The sequence below is a fragment of the Aegilops tauschii genome, chromosome 2, assembly GCF_002575655.3.
Source record: "Aegilops tauschii subsp. strangulata cultivar AL8/78 chromosome 2, Aet v6.0, whole genome shotgun sequence".
In the NCBI taxonomy this organism is placed as follows: Eukaryota; Viridiplantae; Streptophyta; class Magnoliopsida; order Poales; family Poaceae; genus Aegilops; species Aegilops tauschii.
Window position 1 is genome coordinate 33,316,913 of NC_053036.3, and position 24,149 is coordinate 33,341,061.

At 44.3% G+C, this 24,149-nt stretch overlaps 2 protein-coding genes and 1 long non-coding RNA gene across 3 annotated transcripts; 1 reads left to right on the plus strand and 2 right to left on the minus strand.

Moving 5' to 3' along the window:
• Positions 1-10,323: 10,323 nt before the first annotated feature.
• LOC109754296 (small ribosomal subunit protein eS6) lies at positions 10,324-12,806 on the plus strand. The gene is made up of 6 exons (XM_020313200.4): positions 10,324-10,479; positions 10,569-10,633; positions 11,521-11,578; positions 11,677-11,785; positions 11,877-12,149; positions 12,325-12,806. Exons 1-6 carry the CDS (start codon positions 10,474-10,476, stop codon positions 12,564-12,566), a joined length of 753 nt encoding a protein of 250 aa, XP_020168789.1. The 5' UTR covers positions 10,324-10,473; the 3' UTR covers positions 12,567-12,806.
• A 1,891-nt stretch (positions 12,807-14,697) lies between these two features.
• LOC109754285 (small ribosomal subunit protein eS6) lies at positions 14,698-17,407 on the minus strand. Its single transcript, XM_020313188.4, has 6 exons — positions 17,202-17,407; positions 17,004-17,068; positions 15,938-15,995; positions 15,735-15,843; positions 15,372-15,644; positions 14,698-15,184 (listed from the first exon to the last, which is right to left on the minus strand). Exons 1-6 carry the CDS (start codon positions 17,205-17,207, stop codon positions 14,943-14,945), a joined length of 753 nt encoding a protein of 250 aa, XP_020168777.1. The 5' UTR covers positions 17,208-17,407; the 3' UTR covers positions 14,698-14,942.
• A 3,983-nt stretch (positions 17,408-21,390) lies between these two features.
• LOC120974374 (uncharacterized) lies at positions 21,391-23,675 on the minus strand. Its single transcript, XR_005769771.2, has 3 exons — positions 23,600-23,675; positions 22,149-23,440; positions 21,391-22,074 (listed from the first exon to the last, which is right to left on the minus strand). It is a non-coding gene; the product is annotated as an uncharacterized lncRNA (long non-coding RNA).
• Between the last annotated feature and the right edge of the window lie 474 nt (positions 23,676-24,149).

The following is a 24,149-nucleotide window of genomic DNA, read 5'->3' on the forward strand; positions in this document are numbered from 1 at the left end:
AGTATTTTACATGTCTATGTTGTTGTAGATAGATGGCCCGTGTTGTTGTTCCGTTGAATTTTAATGCGTTCCTAGAGAAAGCTAAGTTGAAAGATGATCGTAGCAACTACACGGACTAGGTCCGTAACTTGAGGATTATCCTCATTGCTGCACAGAAGAATTACGTCCTGGAAGCACCGCTAGGTGCCAAAGCCGCTGCAGGAGCAACGCCAGATGTTATGAATGTCTGGCAGAGCAAAGCTGATGACTACTCGATAGTTCAGTGTGCCATGCTTTACGGCTTAGAACCGGTACTTCAACGATGTTTTGAACGTCATGGAGCATATGAGATGTTCCAGGAGTTGAAGTTAATATTTCAAGCAAATGCCCGGATTGAGAGATATGAAGTCTCCAATAAGTTCTACAGCTACAAGATGGAGGAGAATAGTTCTGTCAGTGAGCATATACTCAAAATGTCTGGGTATAACAATCACTTGATTCAACTGGGAGTTAATCTTCTTGATGATAGTGTCATTGACAGAATTCTTCAATCACTGCCACCAAGCTACAAGAGCTTCGTGATGAACTATAACATGCAAGGGATGGATAAGACAATTCCCGAGCTCTTCGCAATGCTAAAGGCTGCAGAGGTAGAAATCAAGAAGGAGCATCAAGTGTTGATGGTCAACAAGACCACCAATTTCAAGAAAAAGGGTAAGGGAAGAAGGGGAACTTCAAGAAGAACGGCAAACAAGTTGATGCTCAAGTGAAGAAGCCCAAGTCTGGACCTAAGCCTGAGACTGAGTGCTTCTACTGCAAAGGGACTGGTCACTGGAAGCGGAACTGCCCCAAGTATTTGGCGGATAAGAAGGATGGCAAGGTGAACAAAGGTATATGTGATATACATGTTATTGATGTGTACCTTACTAATGCTCGCAGTAGTGCCTGGGTATTTGATACTGGTTCTGTTGCTAATATTTGCAACTCGAAACAGGGACTACGGATTAAGCGAAGATTGGCTAAGGACGAGGTGACGCTGCGTGTGGGAAATGGTTCCAAAGTCGATGTGATCGCCGTCGGCACGCTACCTCTACATCTACCTTCGGGATAAGTTTTAGACCTGAATAATTGTTATTTGGTGCCGGCGTTGAGCATGAACATTATATCTGGATCTTGTTTGATGCGAGACGGTTATTCATTTAAATCAAAGAATAATTGTTGTTCTATTTATATGAGTAATATCTTTTATGGTCATGCACCCTTGAAGAGTGGTCTATTTTTGTTGAATCTCGATAGTAGTGACACACATATTCATAATATTGAATCCAAAAGATGCAGAGTTGATAATGATAGTGCAACATATTTGTGGCACTGCCGTTTAGGTCATATTGGTGTAAAGCGCATGAAGAAACTCCATTCTGATGGACTTTTGGAATCACTTGATTATGAATCACTTGGTACTTGCGAACCAAGCCTCATGGGCAAGATGACTAAAACGCCGTTCTTCGGAACAATGGAGCAAGCAACAGATTTGTTGGAAATCATACATACTGATGTATGTGGTCCGATGAATGTTGAGGCTCGCGGCGGGTATCGTTATTTTCTCACCTTCACAGATGATTTGAGCAGATATGGGTATATCTACTTGATGAAACATAAGTCTGAAACATTTGAAAAGTTCAAAGAATTTCATAGTGAAGTGGAAAATCATCATAACAAGAAAATAAAGTTTCTACGATCTGATCGTGGAGAAGAATATTTGAGTTACGAGTTTGGTCTTCATTTGAAACAATGCAGAATAGTTTCGCAACTCACGCCACCCGGAACACCACAACGTAATGGTGTGTCCGAACATCGTAATCGTACTTTACTAGATATGGTGCGATCTATGATGTCTCTTACTGATTTACCGCTATCGTTTTGGGGTTATGCTTTAGAGACGGCTGCATTCACGTTAAATAGGGCACCATCTAAATCCGTTGAGACAACACCTTATGAACTGTGGTTTGGCAAGAAACCAAAGTTGTCGTTTCTTAAAGTTTGGGGCTGCGATGCTTATGTGAAAAAGCTTCAACCTGATAAGCTCGAACCCAAATCGGAGAAATGTGTCTTCAAAGGATACCCAAAGGAGACTGTTGGGTACACCTCCTATTACAGATCCGAAGGCAAGACTTTCGTTGCTAAGAATGGATCCTTTCTAGAGAAGGAGTTTCTCTCGAAAGAAGTGAGTGGGAGGAAAGTAGAACTTGATGAGGTAACTGTACCTGCTCCCTTATTGGAAAGTAGTTCATCACAGAAATCTGTTCCAATGACTCCTACACCAATTAGTGAGGAAGCTAATGATGATGATCATGAAACTTCAGATCAAGTCACTACCGAACCCCGTAGGTCAACCAGAGTAAGATCCGCACCAGAGTGGTACGAGAATCCTGTTCTGGAGGTCATGTTACTTGACCATGACGAACCTACGAATTATGAGGAAGCGATGATGAGCCCAGATTCCGCAAAATGGCTTGAGGCCATGAAATCTGAGATGGGATCCATGTATGAGAACAAAGTGTGGACTTTGGCTGACTTGCCCGATGATCGGCAAGCCATCGAGAATAAATGGATCTTTAAGAAGAAGACAGACGCTGACGATAATGTTACTGTCTACAAAGCTCGACTTGTTGCGAAAGGTTTTCGACAAGTTCAAGGAGTTGACTAGGATGAGACCTTCTCACCCGTAGCGATGCTTAAGTCCGTCTGAATCATGTTAGCAATTGCCGCATTTTATGATTATGAAATTTGGCAAATGGATGTAAAGACTGCATTCCTGAATGGTTTTCTGGAAGAAGAGTTGTATATGATGCAACCTGAAGGTTTTATCGATCCAAAGGATGCTAACAAAGTGTGCAAGCTCCAGCGATCCATTTATGGACTGGTGCAAGCATCTCGGAGTTGGAATAAACGTTTTGATAGTGTGATCAAAGCATATGGTTTTATACAGACTTTTGGAGAAGCCTGTATTTACAAGAAAGTGAGTGGGAGCTCTGTAGCATTTCTAATATTATATGTGGATGACATATTGTTGATTGGAGATGATATAGAATTTCTGGATAGCATAAAAGGATACCTGAATAAGAGTTTTTCAATGAAAGACCTCGCTGAAGCTGCTTATATATTAGGCATCAAGATCTATAGAGATAGATCAAGACGTTTAATTGGACTTTCACAAAGCACATACCTTGATAAAGTTTTGAAGAAGTTCAAAATGGATCAAGCAAAGAAAGGGTTCTTGCCTGTGTTACAAGGTGTGAAGTTGAGTCAGACTCAATGCCCGACCACTGCAGAAGATAGAGAGAAAATGAAAGGTGTTCCCTATGCTTCAGCCATAGGCTCTATCATGTATGCAACGCTGTGTACCAGACCTGATGTGTGCCTTGCTATTAGTTTAGCAGGGAGGTACCAAAGTAATCCATGAGTGGATCATTGGACAGCGGTCAAGAACATCCTGAAATACCTGAAAAGGACTAAGGATATGTTTCTCGTTTATGGAGGTGACAAAGAGCTCGTCGTAAATGGTTACGTCGATGCAAGCTTTGACACTGATCCGGATGACTCTAAGTCACAAATCGGATATGTGTTTATATTGAACGGTGGAGCTGTCAGTTGGAGCAGTTCTAAGCAAAGAGTCGTGGCGGGATCTACGTGTGAAGCGGAGTACATAGCTGCTTCGGAAGCAGCAAATGAAGGAGTCTGGATGAAGGAGTTCATATCCGATCTAGGTGTCATACCTAGTGCATCGGGTCCAGTGAAAATCTTTTGTGACAATACTGGTGCGATTGCCTTGGCAAAGGAATCCAGATTTCACAAGAGAACCAAGCACATCAAGAGACGCTTCAATTCCATCCGCGATCAAGTCAAGGAGGGAGACATAGAGATTTGCAAGATACATACGGATCTGAATGTTGCAGACCCGTTGACTAAGCCTCTCTCACGAGCAAAACATGATCAGCACCAAGACTCCATGGGTGTTAGAATCATTACTGTGTAATATAGATTATTGACTCTAGTGCAAGTGGGAGACTGAAGGAAATATGCCCTAGAAGCAATAATAAAGTTGTTATTTATATTTCCTTATATCATGATAAATGTTTATTATTCATGCTAGAATTGTATTAACCGGAAACTTAGTACATGTGTGAATACATAGACAAACAAAGTGTCACTAGTATGCCTCTACTTGACTAGCTCGTTGAATCAAAGATGGTTAAGTTTCCAAGCCATAGACATGAGTTGTCATTTGATTAACGGGATCACATCATTAGAGAATGATGTGATTGACTTGACCCATTCCGTTAGCTTAGCACTTGATCGTTTAGTATATTGCTATTGCTTTCTTCATGACTTATACATGTTCCTATGACTATGAGATTATGCAACTCCCGAATACCGGAGGAACACTTTGTGTGCTACCAAACGTCACAACATAACTGGGTGATTATAAATGTGCTCTACAGGTGTCTCCGATGGTACTTGTTGAGTTGGCATAGATCAAGATTAGGATTTGTCACTCCGATTATCGAAGAGGTATCTCTGGGCCCTCTCGGTAATGCACATCACTATAAGCCTTGCAAGCAATGTAACTAATGAGTTAGTTGCGAGATGATACATTACGGAACGAGTAAAGAGACTTGCCGGTAACGAGATTGAACTAGGTATTGAGATACCGACGATCGAATCTCGGGCAAGTAACATACCGATGACAAAGGGAACAACGTATATTGTTATGCGGTTTGACCGATAAAGATCTTCGTAGAATATGTAGGAACCAATATGAGCATCCAGGTTCCACTATTGGTTATTGGCCGGAGACGTGTCTCGGTCATGTCTACATAGTTCTCGAACCCGTAGGGTCCGCACGCTTAACGTTCGGTGGCGATCGGTATTATGAGTTTATGTGTTTTGATGTACCGAAGATAGTTCGGAGTCTCGGATATGATCACGGACATGATGAGGAGTCTCGAAATGGTCGAGACATAAAGATTGATATATTGGACGACTATATTCGGACACCGGAAGTGTTACGGGGGTTACCGGATAATTATCGGAGTGCCGAGGGGTTATCGGAACCCCCGGGGGAACTAATGGGCCAACATGGGCCTTGCGAGAGAGATAGGAGGGAGCCATGGGCTGGCCGCCCCCCCCCCCTGAGGAGTCCGAATTGGACAAGGAGGGGGGCGGCGCCCCCTCTTTCCTCCCTCTCTCCCTCTCCTTCCTTCCCCCTTCCTCCTCCTAGTTGGACTAGGAAAGGGGGAGTCCTACTCCTACTAGGAGGACTCCTTCCCCTCCTTGGCGCGCCCCAAGGGCCGGCCGGCCTCCCCCTTGCTCCTTTATATACGGGGGCAGGGAGGCACCCTAGAACATACAACACACATTGTTCTTAGCCGTGTGCGGTGCCCCCTTCCACCATAATCCACCTCGGTCATATCGTTGTAGTGCTTAGGCGAAGCTCTGCGCTGGTAACTTCATCATCACCGTCATCACGGCGTCGTGCTGACGAAGCTCTCCCTCGACACTCTGCTGGATCGTGAGTTCGTGGGACGTCACCAAGCCGAACGTGTGCAGATCGCGGAGGTGCCGTAGTTTCGGTGCTAGGATCGGTTGATCGTGAAGACGTACGACTACAGCAACCGCGTTGTCATAACGCTTCCGCTTACGGTCTACGAGGGTACGTAGACAACACTCTCCCCTCTCGTTGCTATGCATCACCATGATCTTGCGTGTGCGTAGGATTTTTTTTTAAATTACTACGTTCCCCAACACATGGCACCTATGTGCAGGTATCCAAGGTGACTAAAGACAAGATGCCTAAGTCTCATCTACACGGCAGGAGCGGAAATTAGGTTTTCATCCTTTCTAAGATTTTGGGCATAAAAGAAAATAAATTTACCACAGAAATAGTTGAACTATGGAGTCCCATTTTCTGCGTATTGGGGTGTTCTTGGAATTTCCAAGTGGTAGAAAAAGGAGTTCCTTTGTAATGGTGGAATATACAAGAGGCTCTTTAATAGGGAGATAATTATTTTCGCATGGGCTATGACTTTGGCTTTATACTATGTGTAGTGCCATGGTTTGCACAAGGGATCCACATTGGTTTTACCATGCCATGTGAGATCGAGTTTTAGATGGCCAAAGGAAACACAAGAGAAAACAAAAAGAAAAAAGAGCAATAAAAAAGTGAAAATCGGCCTGCTACACAAGTGGGGAAGGATGTTCCGTCGAGGGCCGCATAAGATTATCCAGCCAATGTCTCAAGCAGCTTTGAATTATAGAGATGTGTTCTCTAGATCTGGAGCATTTCAGGAGGCCTCACGCGAGGATACGATAGATCGGGGCCTCCCGACAAAGTCGATTCCAATAAATGGGCGATGTAATGAAGGTATGATTCATGGGGTGAATGAAACTTACAGGATGATAATTTGATGTGAAGGTGTGTGTGGGAGATTTAGCCATCTCCCTAGTGTCGAGTCGAGGATTGACATAGAGGGTTGAAGGAAATATGCCCTAGAGGCAATAATAAAAGTTATTATTTATTTCCTTATATCATGATAAATGTTTATTATTCATGCTAGAATTGTATTAACCGGAAACATGATACATGTGTGAATACATAGACAAACAGCGTGTCACTAGTATGCCTCTACTTGACTAGCTCGTTGATCAAAGATGGTTATGTTTCCTAACCATAGACATGAGTTGTCATTTGATTAACGGGATCATATCATTAGGAGAATGATGTGATTGACTTGACCCATTCCGTTAGCTTAGCACACGATCGTTTAGTATTCTGCTATTACTTTCTTCATGACTTATACATGTTCCTATGACTATGAGATTATGCAACTCCCGTTTACCGGAGGAACACTTTGTGTGCTACCAAACGTCACAACGTAACTGGGTGATTATAAAGGTGCTCTACAGGTGCTTCCAAAGGTACTTGTTGGGTTGGCGTATTTCGAGATTAGGATTTGTCACTCTGATTGTCGGAGAGGTATCTCTGGGCCCACTCAGTAATGCACATCACTATAAGCCTTGCAAGCATTGTAACTAATGAGTTAGTTGCGGGATGATGTATTACAGAACGAGTAAAGAGACTTGCCGGTAACGAGATTGAACTAGGTATTGAGATACCGACGATCGAATCTCGGGCAAGTAACATACCGATGACAAAGGGAACAACGTATGTTGTTATGCGGTCTGACCGATAAAAATCTTCGTAGAATATGTGGGAGCCAATATGAGCATCCAGGTTCCGCTATTGGTTATTGACCGGAGACGTGTCTCGGTCATGTCTACATAGTTCTCGAACCCGTAGGGTCTGCACGCTTAAAGTTCGATGACGGTTATATTATGAGTTTATGTGTTTTGATGTACCGAAGGTAGTTCGGAGTCCCGGATGAGATCGGGGACATGACGAGGAGTCTCGAAATGGCCGAGACGTAAAGATCGATATATTGGACGACTATATTCGGACTTCGGAAAGGTTTCGAGTGATTCGGGTATTTATCGGAGTACCGGAGAGTTACGGGAATTCGCCGGGGAGAAGTATTAGGCCTTATTGGGCCATACGGGAATAGAGGAGAGAGGCCAAAAGGAAGGAGGCGCGCACCCCCCCCCCCCTCTGGTCCGAATTGGACAAGGGGTGCAGCCCCCTTTTCCTTCTCCCTCTCCTCCTCTTTCCTTCTCTCCTACTCCAACAAGGAAAGGAGGAGTCCTACTCCCGGTGGGAGTAGGACTCCCCCCTTGGCGCGCCCTCCTCCTTGGCCGGCCGCCTCCCCCCTTGCTCCTTTATATACGGGGGCAGGGGGCACCCCATAGACACAACAATTGATCTCTTGATCTCTTAGCCGTGTTCGGTGCCCCCCTCCACCATAGTCCACCTCGATAATATCGTAGCGGTGCTTAGGCGAAGCCCTGCGTCGGTAGAACATCATCATCGTCACCACGCCGTCGTGCTGACGGAACTCTCCCTCAAAGCTCGGCTGGATCGGAGTTCGAGGGACATCATCGAGCTGAACGTGTGATGAACTCGGAGGTGCCGTACGTTCGGTACTTGGATCGGTTGGATCGTGAAGACGTATGACTACATCAACCGCGTTGTGCTAACGCTTCCGCTTTCGGTCTACGAGGGTACGTGGACAACACTCTCCCCTCTCGTTGCTATGCATCACCATGATCTTGCGTGTGCGTAGAATTTTTTTGAAATTACTACGTTCCTCAACAAGGGTGCCATACTACTAAAAGGACCTCTCTCCGGACATTGTTCAGCGAGGGGCGGTTTCCAAGTGGCCATATGACATTACAAGATTACTTCTCCCTTTTGTTGTTGTTACCCCTAAGGAGGAAAGGGTACGAGTCCTCCATCTTGGGGCCTGACAAAGCCTCACCCAATGCTTACGCGTCTGCCCTAGCAATAACTGAAAATTAGAATATATGCACACATCTTTGGGCCAAGCAGTTGAGCTTCTTTATGTTTTTCCTTTTCGGAAATCTTAAGCTTCTTTATGTTTTTAAGGGCATGTTGAGATGATGATTATTATTATTATTAAGTATTATTATTGTTGTTATCATCATCATTATTATTATTATATAAAGAAGCTCAATGTTCTAGACATATCATGCTTCTCCTATGTTGCACAAGGTTGGTATATCCGTATATATATGGCAGGAGTCTTGCCTTTCTACTTTTTTTTGCAGTTGATTTCTTCAATTGCATATAAGACTTAACTGTAGCTAAGAACGAAACTCAACCACACAAAAAGTTGGACACTTCGGTAGGTGTGAGTCACCTTTGTATCCTCTCCCCTGCGCCTTGCGCCAACGTTGCCGCATAGCAATGATGGATCTGCCATGCATAGGTTGACCTAAGCCTTTCGCCCCAACAAGACGATTGCCCTCTGGGAAAACCACCGTCAAGGTCAAACTACAGGATATGGTGGATTTCGATGGAAATCGCCAGAGGGAAAGGTAAACCCTAGAAAAACAACAATAGAGCCTAATTTAATTTTGTGTCAATGCAAACAGACATAAGCCCATATTATAGGCGATTCCTGCTCATAGGTTGCTAGAAAAGTGACCTAGTGTGCACCCTCTCATGAGCCATGTCCTATGTGCGGATCAGCCCATTGTGTTTTTTTGCCAGTTTTGGGCCCTGAACCATTTTTTCTTTTTTTCTGGTTTTTTCTTTCTTTTATCTTTTTCCTTTTTTCCTTTATCTTCTCAAATTCTCGAACATTTTTTATATCATGAACATTTTTCGAATTTGTGAACATTTTTGAAATCGTCAATAGTTTTAAAATTCACGAACATTTTTCAAGTCATTAATATTTTTTGAATTTATGAACATTTTTTACAAATTCCCAAAAACAATTTGAATTAGTGTGAATTTTTTAAACTCAATGAACAGTTTTTGAATCATCAAACTTTTTTTGAACCGATGACCATTTTTTTAATATGAAATTAACAAACTTTTTTTGTTTTGACAAACATTTTTAAAATTCATGATCATTTTTGAATTAGTGATTTGATTTTTATGATGTATTCTGTTGAAATTTTTAAATGATTTTTCGAAATTCTTGAATATTTTTTAAAAAATCATGAACAATTTTTGAATTTGTGAAAATTTTCCAAAATTCTGAACATTTTTTAACTTATGGATATTTTTCAAATTCATGAACATTTTATGGAATTAAGTACTTTTTTGAAAATCCTGGTCATTTATTATTGATTTTAAGATTCATGAACAGTTCTTATAAAGCGAAAAAAAAGATGGAAGACAAACAAAAAAATAGGGGAACCACGCGCATATGGCTGCTCGAAATTGTCCGCAGAGGAGGTAGGCGTGCGTGTTCGCTGAACATCCAGATTCTCAACACGATAATTATGGCTATTGTTTGGAGTCTCTGGAAAAGAAGGAGTGCAAAAATCTTCAAAAATGAGGTAGAATCCTTATGATTCATCTTACGTGCGGCTGAAGACATTTTTCTTCGGTCTAGTCGATGTGTTAACGAGGAACAGAAACCAACTCTGTTTGATTGGGGAATCATGTTATCCCACCTAGATGTATCTTAGAGTGTCAGTTTTCCCCTTTTTTCTCTTCTCTCTCCACCTTCTTTGTATATATTCTCTGCTAAACCTTAAAATTAATAAAATGTGTTCAGGCTGGCTTTTTTTTTTGGGGTGTGCGTGTTTGTTCAGGAGCACCGCAGTTTACACATTAGGCCTATTATCTTTTCGAACCTCCTCAGAACCCACAACGGCCCAGATCAGCCCGTGCGCCCGCGGCTGGACCACCACGGCCCACTCTACTTCTCCGCGACGCCTCCACCTATAAAACGAACTCCACGCATCTTCCGACCAAAACCCTACCCCTCGAGCCACCGCGCCGCCGCCGCCGCTCCCCAGCGTTCGGGTTGCTCGCCGCCGGCCAGCTCGCGCCGCAACTCCGCCATGAAGGTACGCCCCGCTCTTCACCTCCCGATGCGCGCAGATGTGATCTGTGCCTGTGCGAAGCCTGATTCGTGTTTTTCTTGCGCTCGTTTCAGTTGAACATCGCGAACCCCACCACGGGGTGCCAGAAGAAGGTCGAGATCGATGACGACCAGAAGCTGTGAGTCTGTTTCTCATCCCCCCACACCCCCCCTCGCCCTTTAGATCCGCGTTGTGTAATCGCCATGCTTGGCTGCCTTTGGGGTAGCGTTGGACTTCAGTGGGCTCGTGAATGCTGTAGTCTTGCATCTCATACTTGCTATGTGGATAACTTTGTTGAATTCGGTGGTCTGGAACCATTATTTGTGATTGCCTGTCTTAATAAGAGGCTCCTGTCAATGTTATTGCGCGATTAGAATAATGTTAAGCTTATGCTGTTCGCCCGGTCTAGAATTGAAGAGTGTTCTCGGATGGTGTTCTTATAACAATAAATGCCTTTTATTATGAAACCTTGTCAGAGAGTCTACTGTACTTTGTTTTGATGTCCAAATGTAGTTTCAAGTTGCTTTTATCACACTATGTACATTCTCCTACTTTGTGCTGCAGATAAATGTACAATTGGATTGTTTACTCTTAAATTGTAGTATAATGTATTCGAGTTAGCAAACGCACAGCAATATTAGATGGCTACGCCTATACAACCCCATTCTTTACAGCAATATTAGATTAACAATGAATGGTTTCAACTATCTTGTGATGCTCAGTACTGAATGGTTTATAAAGAAACATAGGAAACAGTGGACCTGTGATGCAATGAACAAGGCTGAACTGTTTTTGAACTGCTTCAAAAATATCGCAGATGATGCCATGATGTTAGGCAATTAGCTGTTTTAACTATGTGCACAATGTGATAAAACAAAAGTAGTTTACTTCTGAAATCACCATAAGCAGGCTTTAAGTGGGCTAATGATCAGTATATTAATGTATGTTGATTGACGAAATATTCCTGTTGGAGTTTACTCTTTCCATTTTTTGTTTGGTTATCTAACACTTTGGTATGAACTACAGGCGGAACCTTTATGACAAGAGAATCTCCCAGGAGGTAGTTGGTGATCTTCTGGGTGAGGTAATCTACTGGCAACTTGTTTCATGATTCTTAAACGCTCAAACCGATGTCTTGATAGTTTTGATCATTAAGACATCTGTCATTTCCTGTATTTTCAGGAATTCAAGGGTTATATCTTCAAGATCATGGGTGGCTGCGATAAGCAGGGCTTCCCCATGAAGCAAGGGGTGCTAACTTCTGGGCGTGTCCGCCTTCTGCTTCACAGGGGTATAACTTTATCTCCATGGTACTTCTTAACTACAATCTTTCCCTCTTGAACCAAATTCTTACCTGTGTTTCTTTTGCCTCAATTCTGTAGGCACACCTTGCTTCCGTGGGTTTGGCAGGCGTAATGGTGAGCGCAGGCGAAAGTCCGTCCGTGGTTGCATTGTCAGCCAAGACCTGTCTGTTATCAACTTGGTGATTGTCAAGAAGGGTGAGAATGATCTGCCAGGCCTTACTGACACTGAGAAGCCCAGGATGAGGGGACCCAAGAGGGCTTCCAAGATCAAGAAGCTGTTCAACCTTGGCAAGGATGATGATGTCCGCAGCTATGTCAACACATACCGCAGGACCTTCCTGAACAAGAAGGGTGAGCTCTCAACTGTGTTAGTTTACTGCATTAACCCTATTCTTATTCCATTGTGGATACACTTTTCTCAAGGAAAATTATGATTTCCTTGTAATATCATAGTGCTTTGTCTGAGCAGTTTTGTGTCTCTCATTTACTTCTTTCTTACCTAGATCATATTGTTCCTTATTTCCAGGCAAGAAGGTGAGCAAGGCTCCCAAGATCCAGCGTCTTGTGACTCCCTTGACACTCCAGAGGAAGCGCGCCAGAATTGCAGACAAGAAGAAGAGGATCGCCAAGAAGAAGTCAGAGGCTGCCGAGTACCAGAAGCTGCTTGCACAGAGGCTGAAGGAGCAGAGAGACCGCCGGAGCGAGAGCATGGCCAAGAGGAGGTCGAAGCTGTCTGCTGCCACCAAGGCTCCCGCTGCCTCTGCTTAAGATGTTTACAGTCTTTCGTTATTAGCTATAATAGCGGAAGAATTTCTCGCACTTTGTTGGATGATATGAATCTAGCTGCTACTTTCAGCGTTGTTGAGTTGTAATTGATGCTGTTTTGCGTGAACATGGGTACCTTATGGTCAGGAGTTCGTTGCTGAATGAACAAATTTGCGTGAACTTCGGTAATTCATGCAGTTTTGTGTGAACATGGAATCTTATCAACATGTACTTGTTACTCAAGTTTTATGGTGGTTCAGGTAGAGGTATCAGAAATGCCTTGTTTTAGTACTTTAATTTGTTCTGTTTAAATTCTCAATTTACTAGTGATGTTTTCATACATCCTGACTGAAATTTGTCCCAGGTGATTCCTACAGGTAAATTATCCTGCATTTGCATAGACGTACATACTAATAATGAAGTGAAGATGAAGCCGTACAGAGAAGGCAAAGATGCCCACCCTATCATAAGATTCGCGTTCTTCGTACTAATAATGAAGTGAAGATGAAGCCGTACAGAGAAGGCAAAGATGCCCACCCTATCATAAGATTCGCGTTCTTGAAAATCGGCAGTGTGTGCGTATTTACAGGTGTGGGGATTAGTTGGATCTTAGATTGTTTTCTTTTTAACGGAATTGGGATTAGTGTTCTAGAGGTTCAATACCTTGAGGCAATATGTGAAAGAATTAGAAGTTTGTACAAAGCCCGGTAATTGCATTTTTGGTCAAAATCAACCCAAAGTTGAGCTTGTTTGCAGACTTCCTCTAGTTTCCTCTCTTAACCCTAGGCGGCTAGGACAAACTAAACCCCTCCAGACTTTTATCGGCAAGTCCATGGATTTGTTCGGGAATCCCGGTGCCTGCTCCGGCCAGTAGTTTAGTTTAGGGTTGTTTAGTCCTCGCGGGTGCGGCGCTCGGACGGATGGCGACGTTTCTTCTTCGAGTTTGTCTTCCAGGCTTCGATCGCCCTTGAGTTCATCTGTTTAAAAGTAGTCGACGAACTTCGGTGTAGATTTTTGCCATCTACTTGGGCGGTGTTAGCGTTTTTCGTTATGTGGCAAGATTTGATGTTAGGTGCTTCAAATCTATGCAAAAGTTTAATGACGACGAGTGCGGCTTCAGGGCGTTGGTCCTCGGTGGCACATGCATGAAGACTTACCGGCTGTCATCGACAAGGTCAGGTCGGTTCCGGTAGAGGAGCGGCGACGGCTTGTTCTTATGGCACTAGTGGTTGTTTGGAATCTCGATGTACTTTTTATTATTTTTGAGATGTTTTGTAATTCCGGTGAACTATTATAATAGATTTGATCCTTTTGGAGAAAAAAAACTAGCCAAGTTTTGGTAGCAAACGGAATTAAGGGCAAATTTCTTGTTTGTTTTGTTGCGATTCCCTTGCATGTTTTTTTTTTGACATGGAAACATATTTATTCCATTAACCAACGAACGCAGCATAATCGCTGGCCACCAAATCCTGTACAAAGGTAGGAGCGCCACCCGGCCATACGGCTTGGGGATTAGCATCCATCTTTGCACCGAACGCCGCGAGGGCGTCAGCTACCTTATTACAAAGTCTTGGGCAGTACACAACAGAAAAGGAAGAAAAATTCAGTCTAGCATGTTTAGTCTGCTCTAAGGCAACCAGAAATACAGCAGGTTTTGGATTGTTTCTGATGAAACAAACGGTGAAATCATATAGTACTCCGTACAGAGACAAAAGTTTATGAAAGAGAATTTTTTGAAGGAGTTTGCCTTCGGGCAAAATTAGCCCCACTTGAGTCACAAGTATAAATGAATTTTGTATTTTCTGTAAGAAAATTAATGCACATCAAATGCTAAAACCGAAAAGCTGATTCTTTTTTAAATGACTGCTCACCTCCTCCTCGATCATATTTCTTTTAACAAGTCAACCATCAAAATTAACCTCAAGGTTAATATTCTTGAAGGCCTTAAATTAGGAAATACTCCCTCCATTCCTAAATGTAAGTCTCTGTAGAGATTTCACTATGGAGTACATACGGAGCAAAAACACTCAAATGAATCTATATACATCCGTATGTGGTTTATAGTGTAATCTCTATAGAGACTTATATTTAGAAACAGAGGGAGTAATATGGAGCAAAAAAAGTAATGAGCAGATTAAATGGCCGATAAGACAAATTGAGTAGAAACTAACATACAACTCTGGCAAACTCATGACAATAGAGTACTCATCATGTTCATGGTAAACTGCATCAGGTACAAGCCCAAGAAAGCTACTCCAGTAACAAAACTTCTGACAATAAAGTACCCATGTTCACGCAAAACTGCATCAATTACCAACCCAAGAAAACTGAAAGTAGCGGGTAGATTTTTCCAACAAAGTGCGAAGGACTGTAACCATCTTAAGCAGAGGCAGCAGGAGCCTTGGTGGCAGCAGACAGCTTCGACCTCCTCTTGGCCATGCTCTCGCTGCGGCGGTCTCTCTGCTCCTTGAGCCTCTGTGCAAGCAGCTTTTGGTACTCTGCAGCCTCTGACTTCTTCTTCGCGATCCTCTTCTTCTTGTCTGCAATTCTGGCACGCTTCCTCTGGAGGGTCAAGGGAGTCACGAGACGCTGGATCTTGGGAGCCTTGCTCACCTTCTTGCCTGGAAATAACAAACAATACGATACGGTCTAGGTAAGAAAGAAGTAAACAAGACACACAAATCTGCTCAGATACGCAGTATGATAATTTTCCTTGAGAAAAGTGAAAGAGGGCAAAATAACACAGCAGGATCCAGGATGGAACAAGAATAGAGCTAATGCAGTAAACTAACACAGTTGAAAGCTCACCCTTCTTGTTAAGGAAGGTCCTGCGGTATGTGTTGACATAGCTGCGGACATCATCATCCGTGCCAAGGTTGAACAGCTTCTTGATCTTGGAAGCCCTCTTGGGTCCCCTCATCCTGGGCTTCTCAGTGTCGGTAAGGCCTGGCAGATCATTCTCACCCTTCTTGACAATCACCAAGTTGATAACAGACAGGTCTTGGCTGACAATGCAACCACGGACGGACTTCCTCCTGCGCTCACCATTACGCCTGCCAAACCCACGGAAGCAAGGTGTGCCTACAGAATTGAGGCAAAAGGAACACAGGTAAGAGCTTGATTCAAGAGTGAAACATGTAATTCAGAAGTACCATGGAAATAAAGTTATACCCCTGTGAAGCAGAAGGCGGACACGCCCAGAAGTTAGCACTCCTTGCTTCATTGGGAAACCCTGCTTATCGCAGCCACCCATGATCTTGAAGATATAACCCTTGAATTCCTGAAAATACAGGAAATGACAGTATCTTTGATCAAAACTATCAGAACATCAGCTGAAGGGTTATGTATCATGAAATACGTTGCTAGTAGATTACCTCACCCAGAAGATCACCAACTACCTCCTGGGAGATTCTCTTGTCATAAAGGTTCCGCCTGTAGTTCATACCAAAATTTTAGATAACCAAACAAAAAATGGAACAGCATTGTCCACAAGATACATTGATATACTTTAATATAGAAAAGTAGAAACAGCATTGTCCACAAGATAAATTGATATACTTTAATATAGAAAAGTAGAAACAGCATTGTCCACAAAATACATTGTCCACTATATATGTAAATTTAACCAGAATATTTTGTCAATCAACATACATTAATATACTGATCATTAGCCCACTCAAAGCCTGCTTATGGTGATATCAGAAGTAAACTACTTTGTTTTATCACATTGCCCATAAAATAGTTAAAACAGCTAATTTCATTATGTCATGGCATAATCCGTCATATTTTTGAAGCAGTTGAAAAACAGTTCAACCTTGTTCATGGCATCACACGGTCCATTCTTACCTATGTTTTTCAAAACTAATGTACTGAGCATCAAAAGATATTTGAGGCCATTCACTGTTGATCAAATTGTTAAGAATGTGGGAAGGGTTGGATATGCTTAGCCATCTAATATTGCTGTGCGCTTGCTAAGTCGAATACATATATACAATTTAAGAGTAAACAATCTTAATATACATTTATCTGCAGCTCAAAGTAAGAAAATAATCATAGTGTTCTCAATGCAATTTGAAACCACATTTGAACATGAAAATATAGCAAACATCCTTGATACAGTATTACTGTTATAACAACACTGTCAACAGCGCTCAAAGAACTTTAATTCCAGTCCGCTCCATCATCAAAAGCTTCAACAAGATTCTAATCGCACCATAACACTTATAAGAGCGTCCTATTAACACATAATCATAAATAATGGTTCCACGCCACCCAATTCAACGAAGTAACAGGACTAGATGCACAAGACTACAGCATTCACGAGCCCACCGAAGTCCAGACAAATACACTAAACAGAAACGCGATTTCCCAATAGCAATCAAGCATGGTGATTCCACGACGCAGATCTAGAGGGCGAACGTGGAGATGAGGAACACTCACAGCTTCTGGTCGTCATCGATCTCGACCTTCTTCTGGCACCCCGTGGTGGGGTTCGCGATGTTCAGCTGAAACCAACGCAAAAATCACACGAGTCAGGCATCGCACAGGCACAGATCGCATCTGCGCGCATCCGGAGGTGAGGGGAGCGCAGTCACAGGTCAGATATGCGCGCATCGGGAGGAGAGGAGCGGCGCGTACCTTCATGGTGGAGTCGCGGCACGAGCTCGCCGGCGGCGAGCAAACCGAACGCTGGGTGGAGCGGCGGCGGCGGCGGCGCGGTTGCTCGAGGGGTAGGGTTTTGGGCGAAGAGGGTGCGGCGGAAATGTGTGGAGCTGGTTATATAGGTGGGGGCGTTGAGTGGGCCGCTATTGTCCAGCCTCGAGCTCCAAAGTTGATCTGGGCCTGCAAAATGGGCTTGTGCCCGCATATATGTTTCAATAACACTTGGGAGCGACACGTTGTCTAAAAAAAAACTTGGGAGCGACACGTTTTTTCTATAAAAAAACTTGCATGATTGCATGTTGAGGTGTACCTTATCTCATCCATAATTATATAGTAATGTGGCATACGAGAAGTGCATCGATGGACGCAGCGGCATATGCACCCACCGCATCAATGGTCGTCAATCCTTCTAGATTCGGAACTGGACTAGCACTACTCATTGTATATTCGCAGGTACGCGTGTATAGCAGACGTATGAAGAAGGGAATAGTGTCTATATGTGGGCCCAGGACACCTGAACACCTGACACTAACATTTTCAGGGCGGTACAGGCTCCTTTCGCTCAGCAGAAGGGGCTCTGTATAATAGTACGTGCGATCACAACTTTAAACACCATCACACGCTGTCCATGCACGAGCCGCGCTCTTCAGTTCGAACCAGCCTAAATCCCAGAGTTCGTCCGACTCTCAGCCACCCCCGGCTGCCACCGTCACCATTGCCGCTCATCTTGTGCCCAAGATACCCTGGCGTGAGGATGATATGGTTTGCATCCAGCACAGACCGGAACCACAGACGCCGACCCCGCGCTATGCCCCGGCGTACCAGGGGAAACATCAATAGTTCTGAAGAGTTTCGGGCCACTGCGCCGGCGAAAACATGAACCCCATGGACATGATCTTGCCAGTTCCCTGTCACTGCATTGTCAACGAAGGGCCGCCTCCACTGGAATGACAAGCACCACCACTACGCAACCAACTTTAATCGCCTGCATGCTCAGGGACAGGCGACAAACTCCCAGATCTGCCGGCCAACTTCTGGAACAGCCCCCTGGTCGAATCTAACATGCGGCAACCATGGAAGCAAAACAACTATCAGGGAGGGGAAGCATCCAACAAGGCCAACTGGGAAGAGGGAGACGAAGGAGGGATTTACTCACACATAAGCCATGGAGGTTGCTGCCTCCCCTTCAGTCACCGTGGGAAGCTTCATTCGACCTCGCATTAGGGTGTGTTTGGTTGGGGAACCAACTGTCATGGAATGGAATGGTTCCATTCCAGAGGAATGGGTCCGTTCCATTCCTGTGTTTAGTAGGAGCAAAAGAGCGGAACGGGTTGGTTCCGTTCCGCTGTTTGGTTGGAAAAACGGAATGGGAAATGGTATGACATAAATTCAAAATTTCGGCAGCATTTCATTTGTATTTTCAAGAAAGACAACATGAAAGAACATGCGGTGCCCCCATGTTTGGTTTTGGTAATTGATGACAATCTCTATGGACTAATGGTTGCCTTGAGTTATATTTGAAGGGTTTGTCCATAGGCTTTTCTTGAAGTCCATTTATTGGTTTCAAGGAGAGTTTTTGATGACCAAGGTGCTATTAAGGAATCATCCAAAGAATGGTCTTGTGAGTGTTGAGCTTATTGCAAGCATGTCTTGAAGAAGAAGATTGTGTGATCATTTATGTTTACCTTCAAGACATCATATAAATGAAGAGAGTTGGAAAGATTCAAGATTGATCAAGACTAAGTCAAAGAGTGAATCAAGTTGATCAACACACAAAGCGTAGAAGATGTACCGAAAGGGATCACGTGAGGGATCACGTGATCGCATGGTAAGGTAAGCATTGTCCTTTATGCTTTGTGTACTAACCCATGGTCTACGTGAGAGTTCTATATGGGGTTAGGTATGTTTCCATGGGCTTGCGTCAAGAGGAAGATATTATACAACCCATGGAGGATGACATCAAATGGTGTTCGTCACCAAGTTTGCGTGTGCAAGATCAAGTGGAGCATCATCAAAGAGATCTTATGCTTGAAGCTTGCCGTTCATTGTGGTGACAATGGATTTGTGAAGATATGCCGAAGAGTGGCTCACCCATAGTGGAGTATGGGGAGCAATCCATTAGTCTTCACCGAGCCAACGCAATCAAGAAAGGTGGTCCAGCTTGAGGGAGTCAAGATCGTCATCATCCAGCTCAAGTGGACTATGCGCAAGGCAAAGGTTTGCCCTTGATAGGTTTTCTATTTTACCGGTCTCATGGTAGTTGTGGGAGACCGAGTTATAGGATCGATTGTCGTACTATCAAGGGGGGCTCTCGATGAGTAGCTTGACCGTATCGTTCATAGAGAGCTCAAACCATTGCATCCTTGCATCATCTTTCTTGGTTCTTGTTAGCTTCTCTTTGTGAGTTTTGGAGTTTTTGATCATCTTCATGACAAGCTCGAGTTCATCGAAAACGGAGTTAACATGCATATTCTATGATGTTTTCGATGTTGGAGGTTTTGCCGGTTCTTCTCGGTTGGAGTTTTCTCTCCTCTATATATTAGGCATACCTCCCATGCTACTCGTCGTCTTGTTTCCAACAAGCTTGAGTTTGCTCAATTCGGAGCTCATATGCAGAAGTTATGGCAGTTTTGGTTTCCCATGGAGTATACTTGTTTTCGTGGAAGTGGCTTTAGGATGGTCCCAGCGGTAGTACCGCTTAGGGGTCACAAGCGGCAGTACCGCTCCGCAGCGGTAGTACCGCTGGTGGGTCCTCAGCAGTAGTACCGCTACGGTACCAGGCCCCTACCGCGTCGACTCGAGGGGTCATTTTTCGTGTCGGATAGTGCGGTACTTCGCAGCGGCAGTAGGGCGGCAGTACCGCTCACGAGCGGTAGTACCGCCCAACCACCGTGGCAGTACCGCTCGGGTCTGTCACTCTCCTGCCCTCCAGACTCCACGGTAGTACCGCCTAGGGGAGCGGCAGTACCGCTGTGATCAGCGGTAGTACCGCCCTCTGCGGGGCTGTTTTGGGGGGTAACAGTTGGATTGTTCCCCCCACTATATAAGGGGGTCTTCTTCCCCATTCTACCTTATCCTTTGAGCTTGTGTTCTTCCCCCATTGTTGACCTTCTTCGAGCTTGCTAACTCTCAATCCCTCCATGGATTCTTGCTAGTTTTTGAGGGAAAAGAGAGAGGAGATCTAGATCCACATTTCCACCAGTCACTTTCTCCTCTATGTGAGGGGAACCCCTTGGATCTAGATCTTGGAGTTCTTGGTGTTCTCCTTCTTGTTCTTCCTCTCATTTTCCTCCCTAGCATTAGTTGCTTCGGTGGGATTTGAGAGAGAAGGACTTGGGCACTCCGTGTGCCCTTGCCATTGCATTTGGTGCATCGGTTTGAGTTCTCCACGATGATACGTGGAAGTTACAAGTTGAGAAGCTTATTACTCTTGGGTGCTTGGTACCCTTGAGCTTGTTCCTCTTGGGTGCTTGGGCGCCCTAGACGGTTGGTGGTGTTCGGAGCTCAATCATTGTGGTGTAAAGCTCCGGGCAAGCGTCGGGGTCTCCAATTAGGTTGTGGAGATCGCCTCGAGCAATTTGACGGGTTCCGGTGACCGCCCCAAGGATTGCCAAAGTGTACGGGTTCGGTGACCGCCCCCAAGGGTTGCCATTTTGTACGGGTTCGGTGACCGCCCTCAAGGGTCCCTTAGTGGAATCACGGCATCTTGCATTGTGCGAGGGCGTGAGGAGATTACGGTAGCCCTAGTGGCTTCTTGGGGAGCATTGTGCCTCCACACCGCTCCAAACGGAGATTAGCATCCGCAAGGGTGTGAACTTCGGGATACATCGTCGTCTCCGCGTGCCTCGGTTATCTCTTACCCGAGCCCTTTACTTATGCACTTTACTTTGTGATAGCCATATTGTTTCTTGTCATATATCTTGCTATCACCTAAGTAGTTTTTCTTGCTTAGCATAAGTTGTTGGTGCACATAGGTGAGCCTAGTTGTTGTAGATTTTGTGCTTGACAAATTAACCGCTAGGTTTATTCCGCATTTGTTCAAGCCTCAAACGTAATTATTTTAAAGCGCCTATTCACCCCCCCTCTAGGCGACATCCACGATCTTTCACAACATAACAATATATATTGACAATCTTAACATATAAATGACAACACATATAACACAGGTTTCAACAACACATATAACATAGGTTTCCCAAAAGCAATCAGAGTGCAATAGAGCCATACATCTCAAGTTCACATACTTGACAACCACACATGTCAAGTTCACATACCAAATCTCCAAAAGCAATCAAAGTGCACTATAGCCATACATGTCAAGTTCACATACTTGGCAACCATACAACCATATCGAATTTAGAAGTTCTTCTTGGCATACCTACTCACCCAAACAGACTTGTTGATTTTGGTAAGTTTCATGAAGGCTCTTGCAGTCTTGGGGTTGTCCAAAAGATGAGCATAGTAGTGGGCTAGATGCTCTTCTTCAAAATCTGGCAATGTGGATATTACGTCCCAAAGGTCATCGGGTATGTCATCATCATCTCCACTAGACTTCACAAGCGCTTCAGCCACAAGTTTGAACCCATCTTTGAGAGTGATAACTAGTGGATCCTCAACAATGTGCTTTATCTTAGCCTTCTTTTTTGGGTGGTGCTTTGGGGTCACAAGACTCACCAACATTTGGTGACGTGTTCACCTCACCATTCTCCTCGTCTTCGAGATCAATAGAAAGAAGATCGTTGCCAAACCTAGCATTCTGCGCCTTGGCCCCCATTGTCCCATAAATGGAAGCCATGTCATGATAGTGTTCAATTGGTGTATTCAAGAAGGGGGCATCAGCTTTGTGGGTCTACAAACATTGTGCAAATTGATTAGCATAATGCAAACATAAATGGCATCAGATTTGTGGGGTGAGAAGCATACCATACAATTCCCTGCATAGTGCTCCTCGCTGAGCCTAATTGTGCAAGTGTCTTCATCCCTCGCTGAACATATGGACAATTTCTATCTAAGCCAACTTCTTACCTGGTGGTACTTGTAAGCCTCTCTCACGCGTTAACGCATCAGCTAAAACGGGCATCGTGTGCTGACCCTTCCCAGCCAGCCAATACATACGTGAAGCGGAGATCAAAATCTACCGCTGCCATCACATTTTGGGTTGCAAAGGCCTTCCTACCACGAAAAGAATGCTCCACATCTTTGGTAACACCTGCTCGCACATGTGTACATCGATAGCTCCAATACAATCCTATATAGTGACAAGTAGTAAATACCATATCATATAGCCTACATACCTACGAATAGTTTTAGAAATTACCTTAAAATATGGGTCAAAACCGATGATTTCCTGCAATTTTTGTGGGGGTCTCCAATGATGGTGGCCGTATATAATCGTTACGAAGATCGCCTATGGCATGAAGAACCTTTCTAAAATAGATGCTAGTTGTGCCGTATGATCTACAAAAATTGGCTGACACAACCCTATTTCGAAGGTTATGCCCAATTGTATGCAAAAACATCGCCAATTGTTGCTCCACACTAAGATGTGGACTGTCTTCTAGCAACTTGCGATCCCTCATTATGCGACACAAATTAAAAAAACGCAGCTCTTTCAAACCTTAACATGTTTTTGCACAACACATCACTTTGCCATATTTTTTGGTTTAGATAATCAAATCTGATTCAATCTTTTTCATGCATTGGCCCATAGGTAATGCGTGGTCTTCTTTTCCTTATTATAGCCCGAACAATGACTGCCATTGCAGCTAGTGCAACAAAAACAGCAGCTCCCCTAACCATCTTTTTTCTTTTGTTCATCTTCTTGACCATCTACAAGTGATGCATAATATCAAAAATATAGCTACGAATGATGCATACATCAACATATATATTGCAAAAAAATACTGGACAACATGTATTTTTGTATAAATTAGGAAAACAGACCACTGATTTTACCAACATAAAGTAACAAAAGTGAAACAAATACAACCATGAATCATCACAAGAACCACTCCATCTCTCTCTATCACTCTCGTTTGGGCATATTCATGACCAGCAGCAGAATATACAAGGGGAAGGGATTGATGTTTGTACCTAGAGATTGGGATGGTGTGCTGGGCCTCTGCTGCCGCTGTCAGCCTACCAGAAGCCGCCGCCCCGCTGCTATTCCTCTGCAAGCCGCCGCAACTGCAGATCCAGATCGAGCTCCCTCTATTCTGCAGCAAATCGTGAGACGAAAGAGAGGAGTTAGTGGGCACCGAGGAAAGGAGGGAGTCGGCCGGCGGGGAAGGGAAGATTTGGCCAGCGGGGAAGGAAGGAATCGGCCGGCGCGGCTAGATCCATGGACGAGGAGAGAGGAGGGAGAGGCGGCGCACCTGGAGGGAGAGCGAGGCGATAGGGCTATGAGGGCTGCAAGAGAGCGAGGGGTGAGCGGTTCCGCGTGGTCCAGCCGTTTTCGAGGTCTCACCACGTTCCGCATCTGGGCCGAATAGTCGGTCCGCGGAAACGAGTGGGTTCCGATCCATATGCCCAACTGAACGCGAAAACGAGGCCTAGGAATGGGTCGGACCCATGCCATTCCAGTCCGTCACATCAACCAAACACACCCTTAGTGTCCCAGCCGCGCTCCCTGTCTGAAAACAGTGGTTGGTTGGGGCAGATGAACAGACCTGCACATAGACGTACACGGAACCTTGCTGGTGCGGATAAACAAATAGTATGTGAGTACGAAAAGCCGACGCAGTGATCAAATCACCTCTCACGTGGGGACGATATGTGGACCAACCTCGTCTGGCAGCCTGACACTAATCATACGCCTGCACCTGTATCACCCCTCGTATTTCAACAGAAGTTGTCCCTGAAAACCTTAATGCACAGATCAACGCCACAAAAGTGTGTGGCCAGATTGCTGCGAGCAGATGCCGC